The sequence below is a fragment of the Drosophila willistoni genome (assembly GCF_018902025.1).
Source record: "Drosophila willistoni isolate 14030-0811.24 chromosome 2L unlocalized genomic scaffold, UCI_dwil_1.1 Seg168, whole genome shotgun sequence".
Taxonomy (NCBI): Eukaryota; Metazoa; Arthropoda; class Insecta; order Diptera; family Drosophilidae; genus Drosophila; species Drosophila willistoni.
Genome location: NW_025814047.1, coordinates 9,339,578 through 9,357,186, shown reverse-complemented (window position 1 = coordinate 9,357,186; position 17,609 = coordinate 9,339,578). Strand labels below are relative to the sequence as shown.

Genomic DNA, 17,609 nt, shown 5'->3' with positions numbered 1-17,609 from the left:
AGCCGCAAAATACAAAAATCGCTGCAAGTGCAACAGTGAAGACATTTCCCATGTCTTAAGATTCAATTACACCATTTTAGAGACCAAGCGAACAAGCGAAAAATATTATACTCAATTTTCAACTCAGTGAAGTGAAGTGCCGGACATTTGTATTTGTTGTTTTCGCCTCTTAAGGAACTCTTAAGAAAGGATAAACTCAATTTCACATTGATTGGATAATAAATAAAGTTCAGATTCAATTTCATTGACATGCAGTAAGTACATTTTTTTTCTTTGGCCATGCCAGCCCCAAAGGTGAACCAAGAGTCGGTTATAATTAGCATTTGGATTTGGGGTCCCCTTCTGGGGTCTGGGGTTCTCTCTGTGAGCTGTGGTTAACAATGATTTGTAGTCGCCGACGACGCCGCCGCCGCCGCCAGGCAACCACGAAATATTCTTTTGAAACATTTCAAAACCCCAACCGAACAAACACAAATATCTTTGTATTTACACACAAGATTTGTTGTTGTCTTTTCGGTTTTTCTTATTTTCCTCTGGCTTGGCGTGTCTCTGACTTTTCCTTCTAGTCTTTTTTCCTCTGTTTCTGTTTCTGTTTTTTTTTTTTTTTTTTGGCTTGGCGTGGGAGTTTCTTGTCTTTGGCTTTTGTTTGGTTTTCCATTGCTGTTGGCAACAGTTTGGTGTGCAGTTGGCAGTTACCTAATCTCATTGTCTAAGAAGGAGAGTAAGCACTAATGTGTAATAATTTATATTATATATACCATGTAGTTGAGCATTTATGTCAATCAGAAAGCCACAGCTGTCCATCTGTTTGCCTACGGTGACGGTGACGGTGACTATGAGTCAGCTTGTGTTTTTTTTTTGTGGGCCTGGTCCATGCCACCTAAATAGATCACAATCTCTAGCCCAAAAGTCAATTGCATCATAAAGTCCTTTCTAAAATTCAGATAGATTACATACTTGCGTATTATATAAAGCCAACAAGAGACTGACCCAGATGGATGGACAGGGAGTGGGGTAATGGTATCAAATATACACGGACTATGGCAACAAGGCGTATACGCAATATTTCATTTCATTTTTGCTTTTGGGGCGTTTGGAATTACAGTTATGCATAGACACAACGCGAATACGCACAAAAATGCGCAATTGACCAAGCGTGCCGAGGCTTTAGGCTGCCAGCCACGCCCCGATACCACGAAAACCCGGCCAATTCCAAGTCAAAGACATTGGAAATAAGTTTCATCGATTTGGCTTTTGATATTCGATTTAAATAGTTGATATTGTTGGGTGTGCGTCAAATGAAACACTGTGAAAGGCCAACACCAAAAAGGAAAGCTTTACTCTAATTGTCAAACCTAAAGGCCTAAAGGCCGTGCATTAGCTGCAAAATGTTTTAACAGATTTGTAAAAATCCAAAATGAAAATGTGTAGCACATAAAATCCATTGCCAAGCAATTATACCACACACACACACACACACACACACAGACAGGGACAAGCACATAATTCACATGGTTAAAAAAAAAAAGCAAATCAGCTAAGCACATTAAAAATCAACCTCACAAATGCACGCACATTAACAAAGTTTAATTTCATACAACAAAAAAAAAAAAATACAAAAAAATGAAAGAAAAAACCAACAACAAAAAAGCACTGCAATGTAATTTGTTTTTTCTTTGTGCCTTTTTTGGTCTGGTTATTATTTTTTGGGTTTTCCTTTTGGCACTTTACACAGTTTAATGGCAGTTCCAGAGGCTGCATAAGTGAAAAAAAGAGCGTTTGTTAGCGAGCTTGTATTTTAATTAAACTATAAAATAAAGTAGGTACATACATTCCCTCATACTTAACTAAGTGAAAACAAAAGATTTAGGCAACAAACTCGACTGCTAAATGAAAGCAAATTGACTGTAAATTAGGAAAGGGAAACGATAAACACGTTGAAAGAAAAGATATCAATTCTAAAATGGCTTTCTTTATTCCTCTGACTTATGAATTAATGTTGTTTGCCCCTTGACCTCCACGACTCTGAAAGTACTGGATGACAATTGAATGGTTTACCATTGAGGAAACATAGCAAGTATGAAGATTCAACAATTATTAAGCTTGATTATGTGAGAAAAAGTAAAAGTTGTCTGTTCGTAATTACAAGTTCATCCTTCTAAAATGAAAAGCGAATAATTTTATCTAGAAATTAAGAATTGTTATTTCTATTCCGGAAAACTCACTTTTCACACAGATCAATGAGGCCAGTTTGTTGCGGAAAATGGGAATTTTATATAATGTTCTGCCGTGTTCAAAATTTCGTCAGCCGACACTTGTTCAGTTATGTCACCAGCCAACAAATTGTCCGCCTAACATAAAGCACACCCAAAACACATTTAAGGAAATCAAAAGCAAATATAGTCCGAAGCACCTCTCGAGTAATAACATAAAACTAATACGCAACGAAAAAAAGCACACACACATACACAATTTTTGTGGCAAACTCAAGATTCATTCATACATACACATCTATGTACATAGATATATATAACGAAACCGCTTTTGCAGTTGTGGTTAATGAGAGCCAGAAGCAGAGACAGTAATAGAAACAGAGACAGGAGGAGGAGATCAACATCCAAATAAAACGCATCGTCTCTGTCTTAGTCTCAGTCGCAGTTTCAGTGTCTCTCCCCAGTGGTATGTGATGCAACTTTGTGCCACATCTGGACTACATACCAGCACCAGCACCAGCACCAGAGTAACTTCCAGAGACATGCAATGTTGCCATTTATGGCAGACAGCCTGACTGGGTCTGGATGGATGGATGGATAGAGATTACGAGAGTTGATCATATGTAGAGCACTAGGAAATGTCTGGGGATATTTTTTGTGATGCAAGTGGGCACACAACAAGTTGTGATATCGGACTCAAAATGGACGATCTATATAGAAACTGCTATACGCTATCTAATGGAGTGTATTGCCATGATGAGTATTCCCATGATCGTTTCGCAAAAGGTTCGTTGACAGTGACAATGCAGCTGCTGTTGCTCAGCAGCCTCCTAAGGCGACTTAAAGTTCAAAGGTTCATCATCAGCGGCAATAGCATCAGCAGCAACAGGCAGCCAGCTAAAAACAGGCTTCAACTTACCTGACAAATTACTCGTACTAGCTAACTAGAATTGCCAGTTACATAACGCAGTTTGCTTTATTAACGTGCCTTAATTATCGCACTCCACCTCACCCCCCACCATTGCCCCCTCAGTAGAGTGTAACCAGAGTTACTCCGCCCGCCCGTTGTCATTTCACTTGGTCAAGCACTTAAGCAAAACACGCGATTGGCATGTGAGGCAAAAAAGAAAAGTAAAAGTCACAATTTTTGATATTATTTTTTTATTATGTGATTTTCTACGATGACTATTACCCAATGACCTCGTTTCGGCTATCCATCAAATGACATTCGATTATTCTCTTTCCCCTGCTTTGCCTGTTAACTCCTTCTCAAGGGTATCTCTGGATTGGTTTCAAATTTTTTTTGTCTGCTTGGCCAACGATTGCACTCCCCGTTGCACCCTGCTCCCGGCTCCCGCCCTCCCTTTGGGCATAACAAGTTTTCTTGGCTTTGGTCTTGCATAACTTGTGCCTTCTATGGTTGGCTTTGGTTTGGCTGCATCTTCAGCATCGATTTCATCGTTGCCACAACAAAATATTTTCCCGCGTTATTTTTTTTCTTTTTTTTGCAACTTTATTCTGTGCTTTGCCACAGAGTTTCCCATATCATAAATTGCCTGAATTCAACTCTGTCTCCGGCTTGTTGCCTCTTTGTTTTTGCAGTTCACATTTAACCCTGCTACTAGTCCTGGCAATAGCCACTGGCCTGGCCCAGGGAGCTGCCACAGGAGCTCCCTCAGCCACGGCTACCACTGCCCAGCCGAAAGGATTCTCTGCACGTTCCCTGAATGTGAATGATGCGGCTGGTGCGGACGAAGAGGACGACTTTGAGACGCAGGCCCAAACACATCTGGCATACAGGCAGCAACAGCGACCCCTCTACGAATACAGCGAGGAGGAGCAGGAGGAGCCGGCGCGCCAGGTGTATATAAATCGGAAACAGCAGCAGCAACAACAACATCAACAAAACAACTACTTAAAAAGTCAAAGCCAACTCAAGAAACCACTGAGCGAGGAGAGCGAAGAGGAGGAGGAGGAAGAAGTGGAAGAGCCCGATCGTCTGTCGACATTGCTAAGCAAGTCATCCTTTACCTGCAATGACCGTAACTCTGGGTGAGAATCTTATCAGAAACCTGCAAGGAGTTCTCCTAACCGTGTTCTCTTTCATTTCAGTTACTACGCCGATGAGTCATTAAGCTGTGAGGTCTTCCACTATTGTCAGGAAAATCAGAAGCATTCGTGGATCTGTCCAGAGGGATTTACTTTCCATCAAATCCATTTAATCTGCATGCCGCCATCGCATGACAACATTTGCAAGCAATCCTCCAAATACCACATTGTCAACGATTACCTGTACAAGCCGATCAATCTTCAGGAGCACCAGAGCAAGCCCAATGTAACCTTGCGCTACTCCGAACGCTATTTCCCTGAGAACTACTACGAACACGAGCGTTACGATGACGAGGAGGAGGAGGATTTGCCCCCAGCCAGGCCAAGAGTGCAACAGCAACAACAGCACCGTCAAGTGGTGGCTTATCAACAGCCGCAGCATCAGGCCCAGTCTCAGTCGCAGGCGCAGCACGTGCCCCAAGTGCGCGTTCAGTATCAACCTCAGCCACAACAACAGGTTGTCACCCAGATCCGTCATCAGTCACAGCCACAACCCCAGCCCACCACTTTGGCTTATCGTAAACCTCTGCCCGCTACCACCATCCAGCCACAGTTGCAATTGCATCACCAGCAGCTGCATCATGCCCAGATCCAACCACAGCGGCCGCAGACAGTGGCGCCAACCGTAACGCCGACGCCATATCGCTTCTTCACAGCCGCCCCCCAATTGCAGCATCTGCAACAGCAACATCAGCAGGTCTTCCGCACGCCCGAGGAAATAAACATTTCGCTGCAGCAACGCCGACCGCAGGTCTTTATAGCCACAACGCCGCGTTACTATGAGGATGAGTATCTTTATGAGCGAAGGAAGTAAATGAAGAGCAACCAGTCTTGTCGCCCCCCTTTTCTGTCCATCGTCCACTTTTAGCTTTACTCCCCCTTTCCATCACCCTGGGTGGAATTATAGCGCGAGTTTTGTGTACCTATTTTGTAATATTTAATATCCTGCTAGAAGAATCCTCCTTCTAACTGAATTTGTTAATAAAGAAAGCCACATTAAGTTAACAATCCCAGCATTTACTGAATGTCGATCTCCATAAACTGATCAGCATTAGACAGGTGCACAGCCTGGGTCTTCGTGCCCTCCTCGACCACAAAATTTGGTCCAATTAAGCAGTTCTTGAGGACGGAACCACTCTTCACCTGCGCCCGATGACCAATGATGCAGTTTTCTATGTTGCAGCCCTCCTCTATTATGGCGTTCGACATTATGATGGAGTTGCTCACTATGTTCTTCGGATTGATCACACAATTCGATCCGAATACACTGAAATTGAGAGAGGTTTTTTCTGACAATTTGGCATTGTCGGCTACGATGATTTCTTTTGTCTGAGTCGACTTCACCATGGCACCCGGAGCGATTAAAGGATGCGACTCCCCACAAAGCTGCAACCAAATGCTGGCCAATTTGCGATTGATGGCTAGAAAGCTGAGCGTGTTATTGATACGCACGCCAATTGTTTCTTTAGGCGCCTGGATGGCATAGCAACGAACGAGATCGCCATGATACGGAGAATGGGAGAGGGATTGATTGAACAGCGAGGTCTGTGTAATCTTCTGATCGAGTGTTGAGTGCGGAACATACTAAATAAAAGACAAGGCATTATTTGTTTGATTGCAATTGAAAAATAGACAAAAGGTGTCGCACTCACATGCAGAATATGATCCTCGTGCTTAGTAGCCACTCCCACTTCAGAAGTGGTGTCCTGTGTAGTCTTGGCTGGTCGTTTGGCATGCTGCTTCTTGATCAAGTGTGGCAGGAATTCACCCTTGAATGTGGATATGTTTTCCTTCTGCAAGAGACCTGCCGATTATCACGTGTTTCCACTAAAATTCTCGAACTTACACTATGCAGATAGTTTATGACCCATTTCTTTAACACGTAGATATGTGAATCGGACAGCCGACTATACACATCCAATTGTCCCTTGTTCTTGACCAAATGTTTCTGAATATTTAGAGTGTCCTCGCAGTCGCTGGCAGCAAATACAAAGGCCAAGCGCTGCGTTGCCGGATGTATTCCGATCAAATCTCGTTCTGGTTTGTGCTTGCTCTTGGGACCCGGCATCACCACATCCGACTCGAAGCCGCTTTTAAAAAGTAGCATGGCTAAAGCGGCGTCGTGTTCCCGAAACTTGTTAATCAGCGGGTACAGCTTTACATTGCTAACCAGATCGCAGCTCATTACAACAAAGTCGGATTTGATGCGATCGTATATATAGCGCAGACTGTCGGCAGTCCCAAAATCACTATCACTGGGAATGGTTGCATACTCCACTTTCAGCTTAAGCGGCGTATGTTCAAGGGCCACTTGAATCTCTAGTTTTTCTTGTTCGAGCACCACAACAATTACCTCTGAAATAACGTCAAAACTGTATTGAATACTCGTGGCACAAATTTATAAATTACCCGAAAAGTTGTGTTGTTGCAGCAGATTTAATGGATACCATATCAGTGGATAAGGCCCAACAGGCAGCAATGCTTTGGGCGCATCACCCAGAACTTCCGGCAAACGTGTACCGCGGCCGGCAGCCAAAATTACAGCCTGAAACATGTGCATTATAGAGGATAATCCTTAGTTTATTTATATTTCCAACTATAGTTGCAAGTAGAGCAACTTTTCTTGCAATCGTTGTTATCGATGTTTTCCAGTGTTGGCCAACGTTTGAAAATTAGCCGGCTTTTTCAAACATAAAAAAAAACTTGTTTATACATACATAAATGCTTGCCGATTCTTATTCTCATAGTGGTCAAGTATATATATGTGGTCGGAAACGTCTTCTTTTCCGTGTTACAAACATCTAACCAATTTTGTAGTAATCTTTGCAAGGATATACAAATTTTTTTTTTTTTTTTTTGTATTAAGTTACTTCCAGTGTTGGCCAACGTTTGAAAATTAGCCGGCTTTTTCAAACATAAAAAAAAACTTGTTTATACATACATAAATGCTTGCCGATTCTTATTCTCATAGTGGTCAAGTATATATATGTGGTCGGAAACGTCTTCTTTTCCGTGTTACAAACATCTAACCAATTTTGTAGTAATCTTTGCAAGGATATACAAATTTTTTTTTTTTTTTTTGTATTAAGTTACTTTCATGTGATTTATGGAAGGATTATTTGGCCTTCCCGTATCGAACAGGTTAACGCCACAGCGAGATATACAAATTTAATTAAAACAAAAAAGTGGATAATAAGCGGTACATCTATAGCCATCCCCCAGATACCAGCATAAATCTAATACGAGACTATTCTGCGCAACTGTAAATATTCGCTTATAGATTGGGTCTGGCAACGCTTGGTTAAGGTCACTTCATAAATACAGATGGTGCCCAACACTTGTTTCGACCCCAAATCATATGTTCGCAGTCATGTGATTGCATTGCCAATGCAAAATACAAGTCAGATGACCAATTTTTTCATCCAAATCCAGATTCCTTTATTTTTTCATTATGATTACAACAGAAGAGCATCATGATCACTTTCTAAATGGAACAACAAAATTTTAATGCATGATTTGTGCGCTAGCACTTTTGTATACTACATAAATGGAATACATACATACAAATACAGAGTTTTCTTACATTTGGAATAGACTAAATACTTTAGCTACATACAATAAGTATTGGTGGCGAATTAAAATGGAAACAATAGAACAATAGATTAACAAATAGTATTGCTGGAATATGCACACAGACGTAGACGCACCCCGTTAATACTTAGAAAAGAACGTCATCGTCGCCCTCGTCTAGAATGTTGTCTGCTTGCTGGCGTACATCGATTCCCTGTTGCAAGAGCTCTGCTTTTTTGGCGTCGGCCTTGATCCTGGCTTCACGCTTTTTGTCCTGAATCTTCTTAAGGCGATAGAATTCTTCACGCTCCAGCTCATCCAGCTCGGATATGATGTAGGCCAGAGTGCGATCAATACGGGGAATAATCACATGCTCGATGGCATTCACACGACGGTTGGTGATTTTGATCACCTCGTCCAATGTGACGAAAGATGTCTGTAGCGATGCCAACTCCACCAATAGCTTGACAGCGCTCTGGTAGTTTTTCTTCATTTTAGCCAGCTGCTGACCACCACGCGCCAAACCAGCCAATTCGTAGGTATCGGCACCATCCTGGTACGACTCGAAAACTGGCAGAGTGACACCAGCAACATTGTCTTTTTTAGTACGGATTTTGATTTGGGCCTTGGTAACATTTTGGAGCACCACCTGATTAATGTCGCCCGAGGCAAATTTGGCCTCAGCCAACGAGAAGGCTGCTTCCTTCATAACATCGCCCATCAGAGTTTTGGTCTCAATGATTTTTCCCAGAATCATACGGAAACGCATTTGCAAAGCATCCGCCTTCTTCTTTAGCAGTCCATGACCCTTCTGGGCTCCTGCCAAACGGGCCTTCATCAACATTTGTGCACCACGGGAGGGGAAAATTGGTAATCTATCTTTGCCAGACATTTTGCACGGATCGCTTTTTGACTATTTGTTTTTCTTTTAATTAACAGCGACAGCAATATTCTCCGTATTATGCACGTCCCGATTAAGTGAAAAATTCCAATTGAACTAACCAAGGTTGCAAATCTGGAGAAATCGATTGGTCACCGACAATCAATAACAAATCGACATTTTGTTCCGCATTTCGATAACAAATGGACATTTCACCTTAGCACTTTTTACGACCTTAGGACCTTTACCTATTCGATTATTTGATCAAGTAATCGAATGCACTCATTTGCAAATTGAAACATATGATTTATTCTGCCATCACTAGGTGAGGGCAAGTTTCAAATTGACACCAGTTCGTTTCAAAACAAGAAACTTTCCGCCAAGTCTTAAAGTAATAATGTTTAAGGTGCAGCGCGTGTGGCATCAATTGTGGCACTCTCAGATATTATACAACAGTTCGCGGCATTTCGCCAAAAAGAGTAAGGTCAAGTCAAACCACAGAGCCATGTCGAACCCGAAGCCCATGGTGCACCAGGAGCTCATGCGCTATGTAAATCCTTATGCCAGGATCAATGTGTACTCTGATATTTTTGTGCGAATCCAGCCAGCTGATGTTCATCAATATACCAGCGGCGATGCTCTTATTGCTCAGCTCCATGGCGATTCAGTGAAAAACTCAAATGTGTCACTCAATGTAGATGCCTCGGATGATGAAAAAGTAGTTAACGTGCTGATAAAGAAATTAGAGGAGAAATCTTCCAATATTTTTTGTCACCTCAGCATACCCGTTAGGGCTGATCTAATAGTAGAAGCTAAAGACAATGTGCGGGTGGAAGGCATACAAAGCGAAATCCTAGATGTCAAGACTGACGGAATTATCACAACTAAAAATTGCAAGGCCAATTGTATTTCGTTATTTAGCAAAAATGGCAACATCGTTTGCCTCGGCACATTACTGGGTAAACACACAGAAATAGATTCACACAATGGGGTAAGCTGTAGATGGAGTACATTGACTTCCTATCCCCTTCTGCTTTTTTTCTTGATTTTAGAACATTTTTCTGGAAAAGCTTCAAGGCAACGTTTTGAACTGCTCGACACAGTCGGGCAATATAAGTACAGACTGTTGCTACGTTGAGAAGTCAAAGTTTCAAACACTAACTGGACGGCTGGAATTGAAAAATGTTCACAAGACTAGTGAAGTGTTTGTTCATCAGGTCGGCGAAATCAATATGAGTAAGTTGGTCATCATTAGTCAACATATTCCACTCATATTCCTTTGATATTTTTAGCTGGTGTCTGTGGGACTCTGAATGTAGTGACCAAAGGAGGCATCCTGAGCGTTCAGCTAAGTGAGCTGATGGGTGAAAACAAAATTGTGGCCGATAATTTAGTCAATGAGGCTGTCATTCATATATCCCAGGTCATTGAGCAGGACATTCATATTGATGTGAGAGCCCCGGTGATTAAACTGAATGATGAACTAAAACACGTCTCGCATGCCCTAAACGAAGATAGTAGTCAATTCCTACTTAAAAACGAAAATAGTCATCAATTGCTAGTCATTGGAACGAGCGAGAAGGGTGTTCGCCTCGGCAAACAGTCGTGGAGCGATATGATGCGACAAAAACTGGAAGCCCTGGAAAACTCAAAGGTTCCAACTTAATTTAAGATTAAGATTACAAATATATTTATTTATATTGTGCCAGTAAGCTACAATCTCAGTCCATTTTTCTGTGGTATGTTCTCTAAGGAGTATCCTTTGTTTTTAGGCTTGGCCAGATCCCTGATCCTTATCCAGAGATTCACTCAGTCGCTCGTGGGCCTTGCTGAAGATTACATCCTGCTCGGCCTTGAGAGACGACATAAAATTCTCTAATTTATCGACCTTAATGATCTCTTGCAAATCCACTTCGCTATCTGCCTTAACCAACATGTAGGCCATAAGGCGGAGCAACTTAAAGGCATTCTCGACATACTGCTCTCGAGGAACATCGTCCTCCTCATCTGTATCGAAGCCGTCGCCACTGCTATTATCACCAGTGTTGCTTTCATTATAGTCCTCAATGTGTTGCCTAAGTCTTGACCAGATCTCGAGCAGATTAACAAATGCATCGCGATGATAAAAATATTTTAGACGCTGAAATTGGATATGAGGATATGAGCTGCTATAAATTTTTCAATTTTTGCTTTTTTGTCTCTTACACTGCAAATGTGTGCCAAATCCTCGAGATATTCTTCTTGACGCTCGCCCATAGGCAATAATTGCATTGGCTGCTGAAGAAACAGCAGAATGCGATTCAGGCAGTTCATAATATTGGGAGCATAGACATCCATGAGACATCCATCCTGAGCCTCCGGCAGTTGCACGAGTATGGTGCAAATATTCAGATAGGTTTGAATGATCTCCACCTCGCAATTAATTTTCGGTGCACACGCGGAATAGCCCACATCGGCATCCTCTTCGGCATCAGTATCTTCGTTGCTAGGGGGCAAGCCATCCGCTTCGTCTCCATGATCTCCATTTACTTCATCCGCCTGCTTAGCCTGGTCATCTCGCATGAGACGCATAAATGCACTGTTAACACCCTCGCAGAGCTCTTGAACTAGAAAAACCTGTGCGAATGGCTTTAGATTGAGATCTGTGCCGGCATTTTCCTCTTCCACCATGGCACAACTGGCGAGCACAGCATTGATTGCCTTCAGCGTCGCTGAGAGTAGCTCATCGCTAACTGACTGCTGCAAAATGAATCCTAGATGCCTGGATGATCCCTCAAAAGCGGCAAAGCAAATGTAAAAATCAATGGCGAATTTCTCCTTTCCACTCATTACATGGGTCATTATGTATTGATAAACGCGCATTAGTTGTACCAGCATGCCAGTGTCCATGCAGGTGGCCAACTTGAGAAGTGTCTCAATCCAATCCGGATTCATGGTTAGTTGCTCCACGCATTCTACCTGAGCACACATATTACCCAGCATTCCGATAAGGATTTCATAAAGTCGGACATCGTCACTGCCAGAGATGGCGTACATTAGCAGCCCAATGGCATCGTTTTCCAAAAGAAGGGACACCAATTCACGCGAGACAGACATATCCCACACTTTACATAAAGCATCCTCCAACTCCTGTCCCAGTGGTCCTTCATCCTGCTGACTGAGGCGCATCAGCGTCTGCAATACAAATCTCCTGCTGTACATTGTGTCTCCAACTGCATCCCCGCGCATGCGCTCCAGCAGCTCCTCCTCGTTTTCGTCGGAGTCGCCATTGCTTTGAATGTCGTGGGATGGAGTGTCTCTGTCTGGTTCTGACCCGCCAGCTTCATTGTGGCCCTTGTGATTCTCGGGCCCTGGCATGGATCAAATATACGTTATTTGTGGCTTAGACTTCAATTTTGTGTGTCAATCTCGCAATTTGACACCTTTTTAACAAAGTTATCGTACTTTCCCTCGTTCTCTCAATTCCTTAAGTCCCGTTTAATACAGGACGACGTTTGGTATTTTCTGTTATGAACGAGGGATGGATTCCACGTCTGAGTCGGAAGTCCTAAGGTCTGAGTCGAACCAAAGCGCAGCAACGTCGAACCGATGAGTCAAATTAATTTGACAACGTCGAACCTCAAATAGTAGGGTATCCCCTAAAGCATTTCAGCACTTGTTACTTATATTAGTAGATATTAATTAAAAATATTTTATTATTAATTAATTTTAAGAATCGCCTCTGTTAAAAAAATTTACCCTTGGATAAATAAAACGTTTTGCATTATTTAGAGTATTCGCTGTTAATTTTACGCTTTACATAATACCATTAAACACAAATTGCAAAAAAAAAACATTGGATTTCGTTAATTGGTTTTGGTTAATTGGTAAGTTTAATTAAATTAAAATCTTTATTTAATAAGCCTTAAAATAACATAATTTTTTTCAAGTTAGCATAGTATTGTGACTTGTTAAGGTTGATAACAGATATACAAAAATTATAGATTGAGATTGTTGTTTTTAACGATAAAAAAATTAAAAAAGGAAGCAGCAATGTACAAAAATTCTTTGGATGAAAAAACGGTAAATAATAAAATAATAAAATTTAATACATTTTTATTTCTAGGGGGTAAAGCTGCCCTCCCCTGCCAGTTCATTCATAAAATTACTTTAACATCTCAAAACTATTCAAGTTTAATAACTTAACTTACGATATTCCCGCCCCCTTTCATGCACCCGCAATTTTATGCGTTTTTCAACAAATAAAGGAACGATTTTTATTTTCGGATAATAAGAGAATTTTGAAAGATATAGCTAAAATTTAACATCAACCTCTCGATAGAAGGACTATGAAAATTGAACGTGTAAAAGTTATGTTTGCCGCTTGTGACCGATATCCTTTAGATGACATCTTTGCTTAATTTCTTCCCTATAAATGTTTTTAAATTTATATACACATACATATGTCCCTGCCCGTGGCATAGGTGTCATCCAAGGAGAATTCAAATTTGGTGAAATTCAATTTTTTTTAACAAAAGCAATCAAACTCTGAAAATGACAGTGTAATCATATAATTATGTGCCATAACTTGTGGCATCCGCTAAAGTTTTGACTGCTTCCCGAAAATAAAACAAATACGCATTTAACAATTAATACTTCTTATTACTTAATGACTTAGATTCACACAGATAATCACAATTTTAAGCGTTTTTCACCTTCCCTTGCGATCGCAGCAGAAGACTTGACAAATTGCTGTATGGCAATTCGAAAAGGAGCGAAAACATAATGGCAGCAAAATAGACAATAATGGTGAAGCCACAGCAGACCACAGACTGAAAGAGATGCAAATTGATAAAAAGGAAACTGTTACTCATAAATGTGCTACTTACCAGCATGAAGGGATCCGCATGGGTGCTAGAACTTGTGAGGCTGTAGACAAACGCAATTACCAACGGATTAAGCAAGTAAATTCCATAGGACAGACGGTTCAAATGTTGGAAACACTTGTCCTCGAGCAGGCGGGACCACCAAACCCCACTGCCCGTGGCGCTTCCGATAACCATCCAAGAAACGGTCAACGAAAAGATTAATCGTCCCAGTACAAACAGCGATATGGTGATCAGATAACCCAAATCCCTTTTTACCGTGGAGTAAATGCATATGATGAAGACCAGCAAACAGAAGTGCCAGAGCCAGTGAGTCTGCGACTCAGTCAGCTCATAGTGGAAGCGCTTCTCGAGTAAACACCAGGCAGTGATCGCACCAACAATGTAGGGCAGGATGCGAACAAACGGACTCGTGTAGATCTGCGTGCCCGTGGCATATGTGGCATCGAAGGAGAATTCAAATTTATATTTAATGCCAATGCCGTAGGACCAGGTTATGGTTGCCAGAAGTGCAGTAACCACCAGATACTTGGCGTATCTCGGATGCTTGGCATAGAGAAACAGGACGATATTGGCCAGCAGGAAAAACTGCATATCACAGGCAAGACTCCAGCTCCAGTTAACGCAGAGTTCGCGATGATCAAACAAGTTTTGAATGAAGAGCAAATTGCGCCACCAGTGTTGAGTGCAGAGCTCGTCGAATCTCTCATTGACATGATATACAGAGACATCGCCCATATAAGCAAAGACCAAGTCCACGCTGCCCATAACAATGAGATAGAGTGGACCGATTCGTAGATAACGATGAAAGAGAAGTTTACCAAATAGCTTTAAATTGCCTCCCAGACCGTTTCGACGAACTGCCTCCATTTGCTGTCCATTGCGTAAAAAGTTGTATGTCTGCAAGAACCCACTGAAACACAGTAAAGATTAGCAAGAGAGACTCTAAAATTCTTGCTACACTTACCTTATAGTAAAAAACACATCCACGAGAAGTGGAGCGGACGACACATACTGGAAGAAGATCTGTTCCGCATACGAAATAAGTACCGTCTTATTGTGAACCGTGAAGTACATGTACCAAACCACATGAAATATCAATATCCAGATGGCACATACAGATCTGAGGCCATTCATGATGGGAATCTCACTGCCACTGGTCTCCTTTACAGCAAAGATCTTCCGCCAGTTGGTAGACAGATCAAAGCACGCCACCAACTTCTGCAGCGGCTGCCATTTTAAAATCAAATCCAATGTACGCCACATTTCGGATTCTACAGGAGCTAGACCTAACGCGGGATCCGGCTCGTCCTTCTGATTTTGTGCAAGTCGCAATTTCTGAGCGCACAATATCAGTGCTCCTGTGACCAGCAGAGAACCCACCACTAGCTTAAAGGTTCGTCGCTGGAAGAACTTCTCACTAAGCTTCAAGTCCTTTACATAAAGCACATCAGGCTTCATATCGTAGATATCATTGTCGGTGAAGGTGGGATCGGCCACATAGTCTCTGGCCAACTGCTTGATCTCTTCCGACTGGCACGAACTGGGCAGGCACAGGCCAATGTGTAGGATTTGCTCTGACATTAATTTAATCTCCACCTGCCAAGGCGACCTATGGCGCAAATAGATCACTCGATATGCCATTTCAAACGGGGCGCTCTGGGTGAGAATGCTGTAGTGCATGGCTCTCTCGTAGTTCCTAGACAGAGTGATTCCCACTGGACGCTGCACGGCTTGGCAGGCTTCCCTGCTACCCAACCAATAGTTTTGGCCAAAAACAAAGCCCGATGGCTTCGTCCCTGACGCATCAAGAACTGAAATTAAATTCAAATCAATCATTACAAAGTCAATACCACGAGTCTTAAAGTAATCATACTTGTGCGTACATATGTCGACACATATCTCTCAGTAAGGTCAATTGCTTACCTTTCATAGCCCACGCCTGTTTGTTCAGTATGGCCCGTTGAATCTGCTGCAACTGGGCGTAACACATTCCACTCACTCGGCTCTCATTGACCACTTTGGTTAGACCAAATATGACAGAGCTGCGCGCCAAAAGAGACACCATCGACTCTGGCTTTGGCTCTGTGAATCTTTCATTTTGCTGGGTCGGGGGGCTTTGGGTTATGGCCAGGGGAAGAGCTTTGCTCGTGTTGCCTGGGCTAAAACTATAACGTTGATAAAGCCCATCTGTTGCATTCCATTCAGCACATGTCGTCTGGCAGATGAACATTATGGCGCCCAAAGTGAGGGCTCGTGTCCCATAAGTTTCCATAATTGTGCCTATAATTATGCTGTTTGTGATGGCAACTGAAACGAAAGTTTCGCTTGTATTATTCATGAATAAAAGTGCATTGTCGAGTAACTAACTAACACATACAATTGACAAACGTTCCAGCTTGAATGGACACTTGTACCCCACATACGAGAAGTCGTTAGCCCTGTAAGCAAATACAATTAGAGTTAAGCAAATAATCTTTCACTTCAAATATGAACTTCCCACCGGAACAGTGTTCATCTCAATGGAAAAGGGGGAGGTACAGTGATAAAATAGACAACCTGACTCATTTGTACACAATTCATAAATAAGATGACAACAACGGCTAATTCCAATATCAATTTAGAGCCTAAGTGCACTCCAATGTCAACTTGCTATACCTCCAAGTGAAGGCAAGGTAGGGATTTGAAGGCTTGTGGGTTTGGCAAAGTCAAAGCACTTGCCAATTGATAGGCTAGTTCATTCATCCAATCGAATTCGCAATTTTCAAGTGTGTTCAACAAAAAAAGGTCATTACCAAAAAAAAAGGTGGAAATCAAACTGGTTAGTCAAGTTCAGGGACCATCTTGGACACGTGCGAGTGAATATCTACCTACTTTTGCATAATAGCCAATTTAACTCAATTTCTGTAAAAATATTTGCATTGGCTTTTGGTTGATTTCAAATACATACATACATATTGTCTTTAGGCATAAGTACCTACCAATGCATAAATTATAGGAGCCAAAAATTGTTTGTTTTGTTCTTAACGGACTGTTGGAATATTGTCTCATTCCTTCGGGCAATTTGACCATATCTATATACCGTCAATATATTGTCTTTGCCAACTGAACGCATGCGTGGGCAGACCATTGGCCAGGTACAATTGTCTGGATTTGATCGCTTTTTCCAAATGCTATTCGACACGAATTAAGGCGAATATCCGAATTCAGAAATCATTTCAAGGTCAACCAGACCTACATATTATGTTTAGATATGCAAATGAACCCTCACCTTAGCTTTGGCTTTGCAAATCGCATCCCGAAGATTGGCCATTTTATGGTCCATTTAATAGCAAACAAAAGATTTTGTAACAAGTTGTTTGGCATCTCATTTTTCTTTATTTCTTGTTATTTTATGGTTCGCTTTTGAACTCATAGTTCATAGTTGGCAATATCAGTTGCAGGCAAGTTAGTTGGTGATTTCTTTTTTTTTTTTGGTTTTTTGTTTTAAGAGATTATACAGTCATTAGGGTCGATTTTTCTTTTTTTAATTTTGCATCATGAATACTCGATGCTGTGAAATCGTTATTATTGATACTAATGGTCAGATAAAAGCCGGTATATATAGATGGAATATGTCTGCCTTAATCTGAACTTAAATGCACTCCATAGATTAGTTCACTTACTTTTCGTGCAATATTCGAGCACTCTCTTTTTTTTATCGTATATCAAAAAAATTTTTAAATTTCACCAATTTTTACGCATTTGATTTGAGTTTGATTGAGTTAAGCTATCCAAAATCATTAATTATTATTATTTTTTTAAATTTCGTTTTCGAGTTTGAGCTTGGCTCAGGCTAGTTCGCGGCTTTCCGTCCAACTGGTGCGCCCTGCGCTCGATCGCACCTTTATTAACTTCGACGACCATTGAAACACGTGAACAACAGGTATCCCAGAGATGGAATTACACAAACAACCCACTCAGCATCAACAT

General features: G+C 41.6%; 6 protein-coding genes across 6 annotated transcripts; 2 read left to right on the top strand and 4 right to left on the bottom strand.

Moving 5' to 3' along the window:
- On the top strand, positions 1–5,329 carry LOC6652335 (putative cyclin-dependent serine/threonine-protein kinase DDB_G0272797/DDB_G0274007). Its single transcript, XM_002074650.4, has 3 exons — positions 1–254; positions 3,816–4,265; positions 4,326–5,329. Exons 1-3 carry the CDS (start codon positions 250–252, stop codon positions 5,134–5,136), a joined length of 1,266 nt encoding a protein of 421 aa, XP_002074686.4. The 5' UTR covers positions 1–249; the 3' UTR covers positions 5,137–5,329.
- LOC6652336 (translation initiation factor eIF-2B subunit gamma) lies at positions 5,319–6,971 on the bottom strand. The gene is made up of 4 exons (XM_002074651.4): positions 6,732–6,971; positions 6,169–6,677; positions 5,975–6,115; positions 5,319–5,906 (listed from the first exon to the last, which is right to left on the bottom strand). Exons 1-4 carry the CDS (start codon positions 6,880–6,882, stop codon positions 5,340–5,342), a joined length of 1,368 nt encoding a protein of 455 aa, XP_002074687.1. The 5' UTR covers positions 6,883–6,971; the 3' UTR covers positions 5,319–5,339.
- Positions 6,972–7,799: 828 nt separating this feature from the next.
- Positions 7,800–8,887, bottom strand: LOC6652337 (V-type proton ATPase subunit D 1). The gene has a single exon (XM_002074652.4). The coding sequence runs from the start codon at positions 8,782–8,784 to the stop codon at positions 8,041–8,043; it is 744 nt and encodes a 247-aa protein (XP_002074688.1). The 5' UTR covers positions 8,785–8,887; the 3' UTR covers positions 7,800–8,040.
- Positions 8,888–9,087: 200 nt separating this feature from the next.
- On the top strand, positions 9,088–10,484 carry LOC6652338 (protein FAM185A). The gene is made up of 3 exons (XM_002074653.4): positions 9,088–9,763; positions 9,825–10,008; positions 10,065–10,484. Exons 1-3 carry the CDS (start codon positions 9,170–9,172, stop codon positions 10,436–10,438), a joined length of 1,152 nt encoding a protein of 383 aa, XP_002074689.2. The 5' UTR covers positions 9,088–9,169; the 3' UTR covers positions 10,439–10,484.
- Positions 10,446–12,284, bottom strand: LOC6652339. The gene is made up of 2 exons (XM_002074654.4): positions 10,978–12,284; positions 10,446–10,912 (listed from the first exon to the last, which is right to left on the bottom strand). Exons 1-2 carry the CDS (start codon positions 12,127–12,129, stop codon positions 10,541–10,543), a joined length of 1,524 nt encoding a protein of 507 aa, XP_002074690.1. The 5' UTR covers positions 12,130–12,284; the 3' UTR covers positions 10,446–10,540.
- Positions 12,285–13,394: 1,110 nt separating this feature from the next.
- Positions 13,395–16,072, bottom strand: LOC6652340 (nose resistant to fluoxetine protein 6). Its single transcript, XM_002074655.3, has 5 exons — positions 16,018–16,072; positions 15,564–15,947; positions 14,605–15,451; positions 13,641–14,550; positions 13,395–13,583 (listed from the first exon to the last, which is right to left on the bottom strand). The coding sequence occupies exons 2-5, from the start codon at positions 15,910–15,912 to the stop codon at positions 13,452–13,454; spliced, it is 2,238 nt and encodes a 745-aa protein (XP_002074691.1). The 5' UTR covers positions 15,913–15,947; positions 16,018–16,072; the 3' UTR covers positions 13,395–13,451.
- Positions 16,073–17,609: the final 1,537 nt, after the last annotated feature.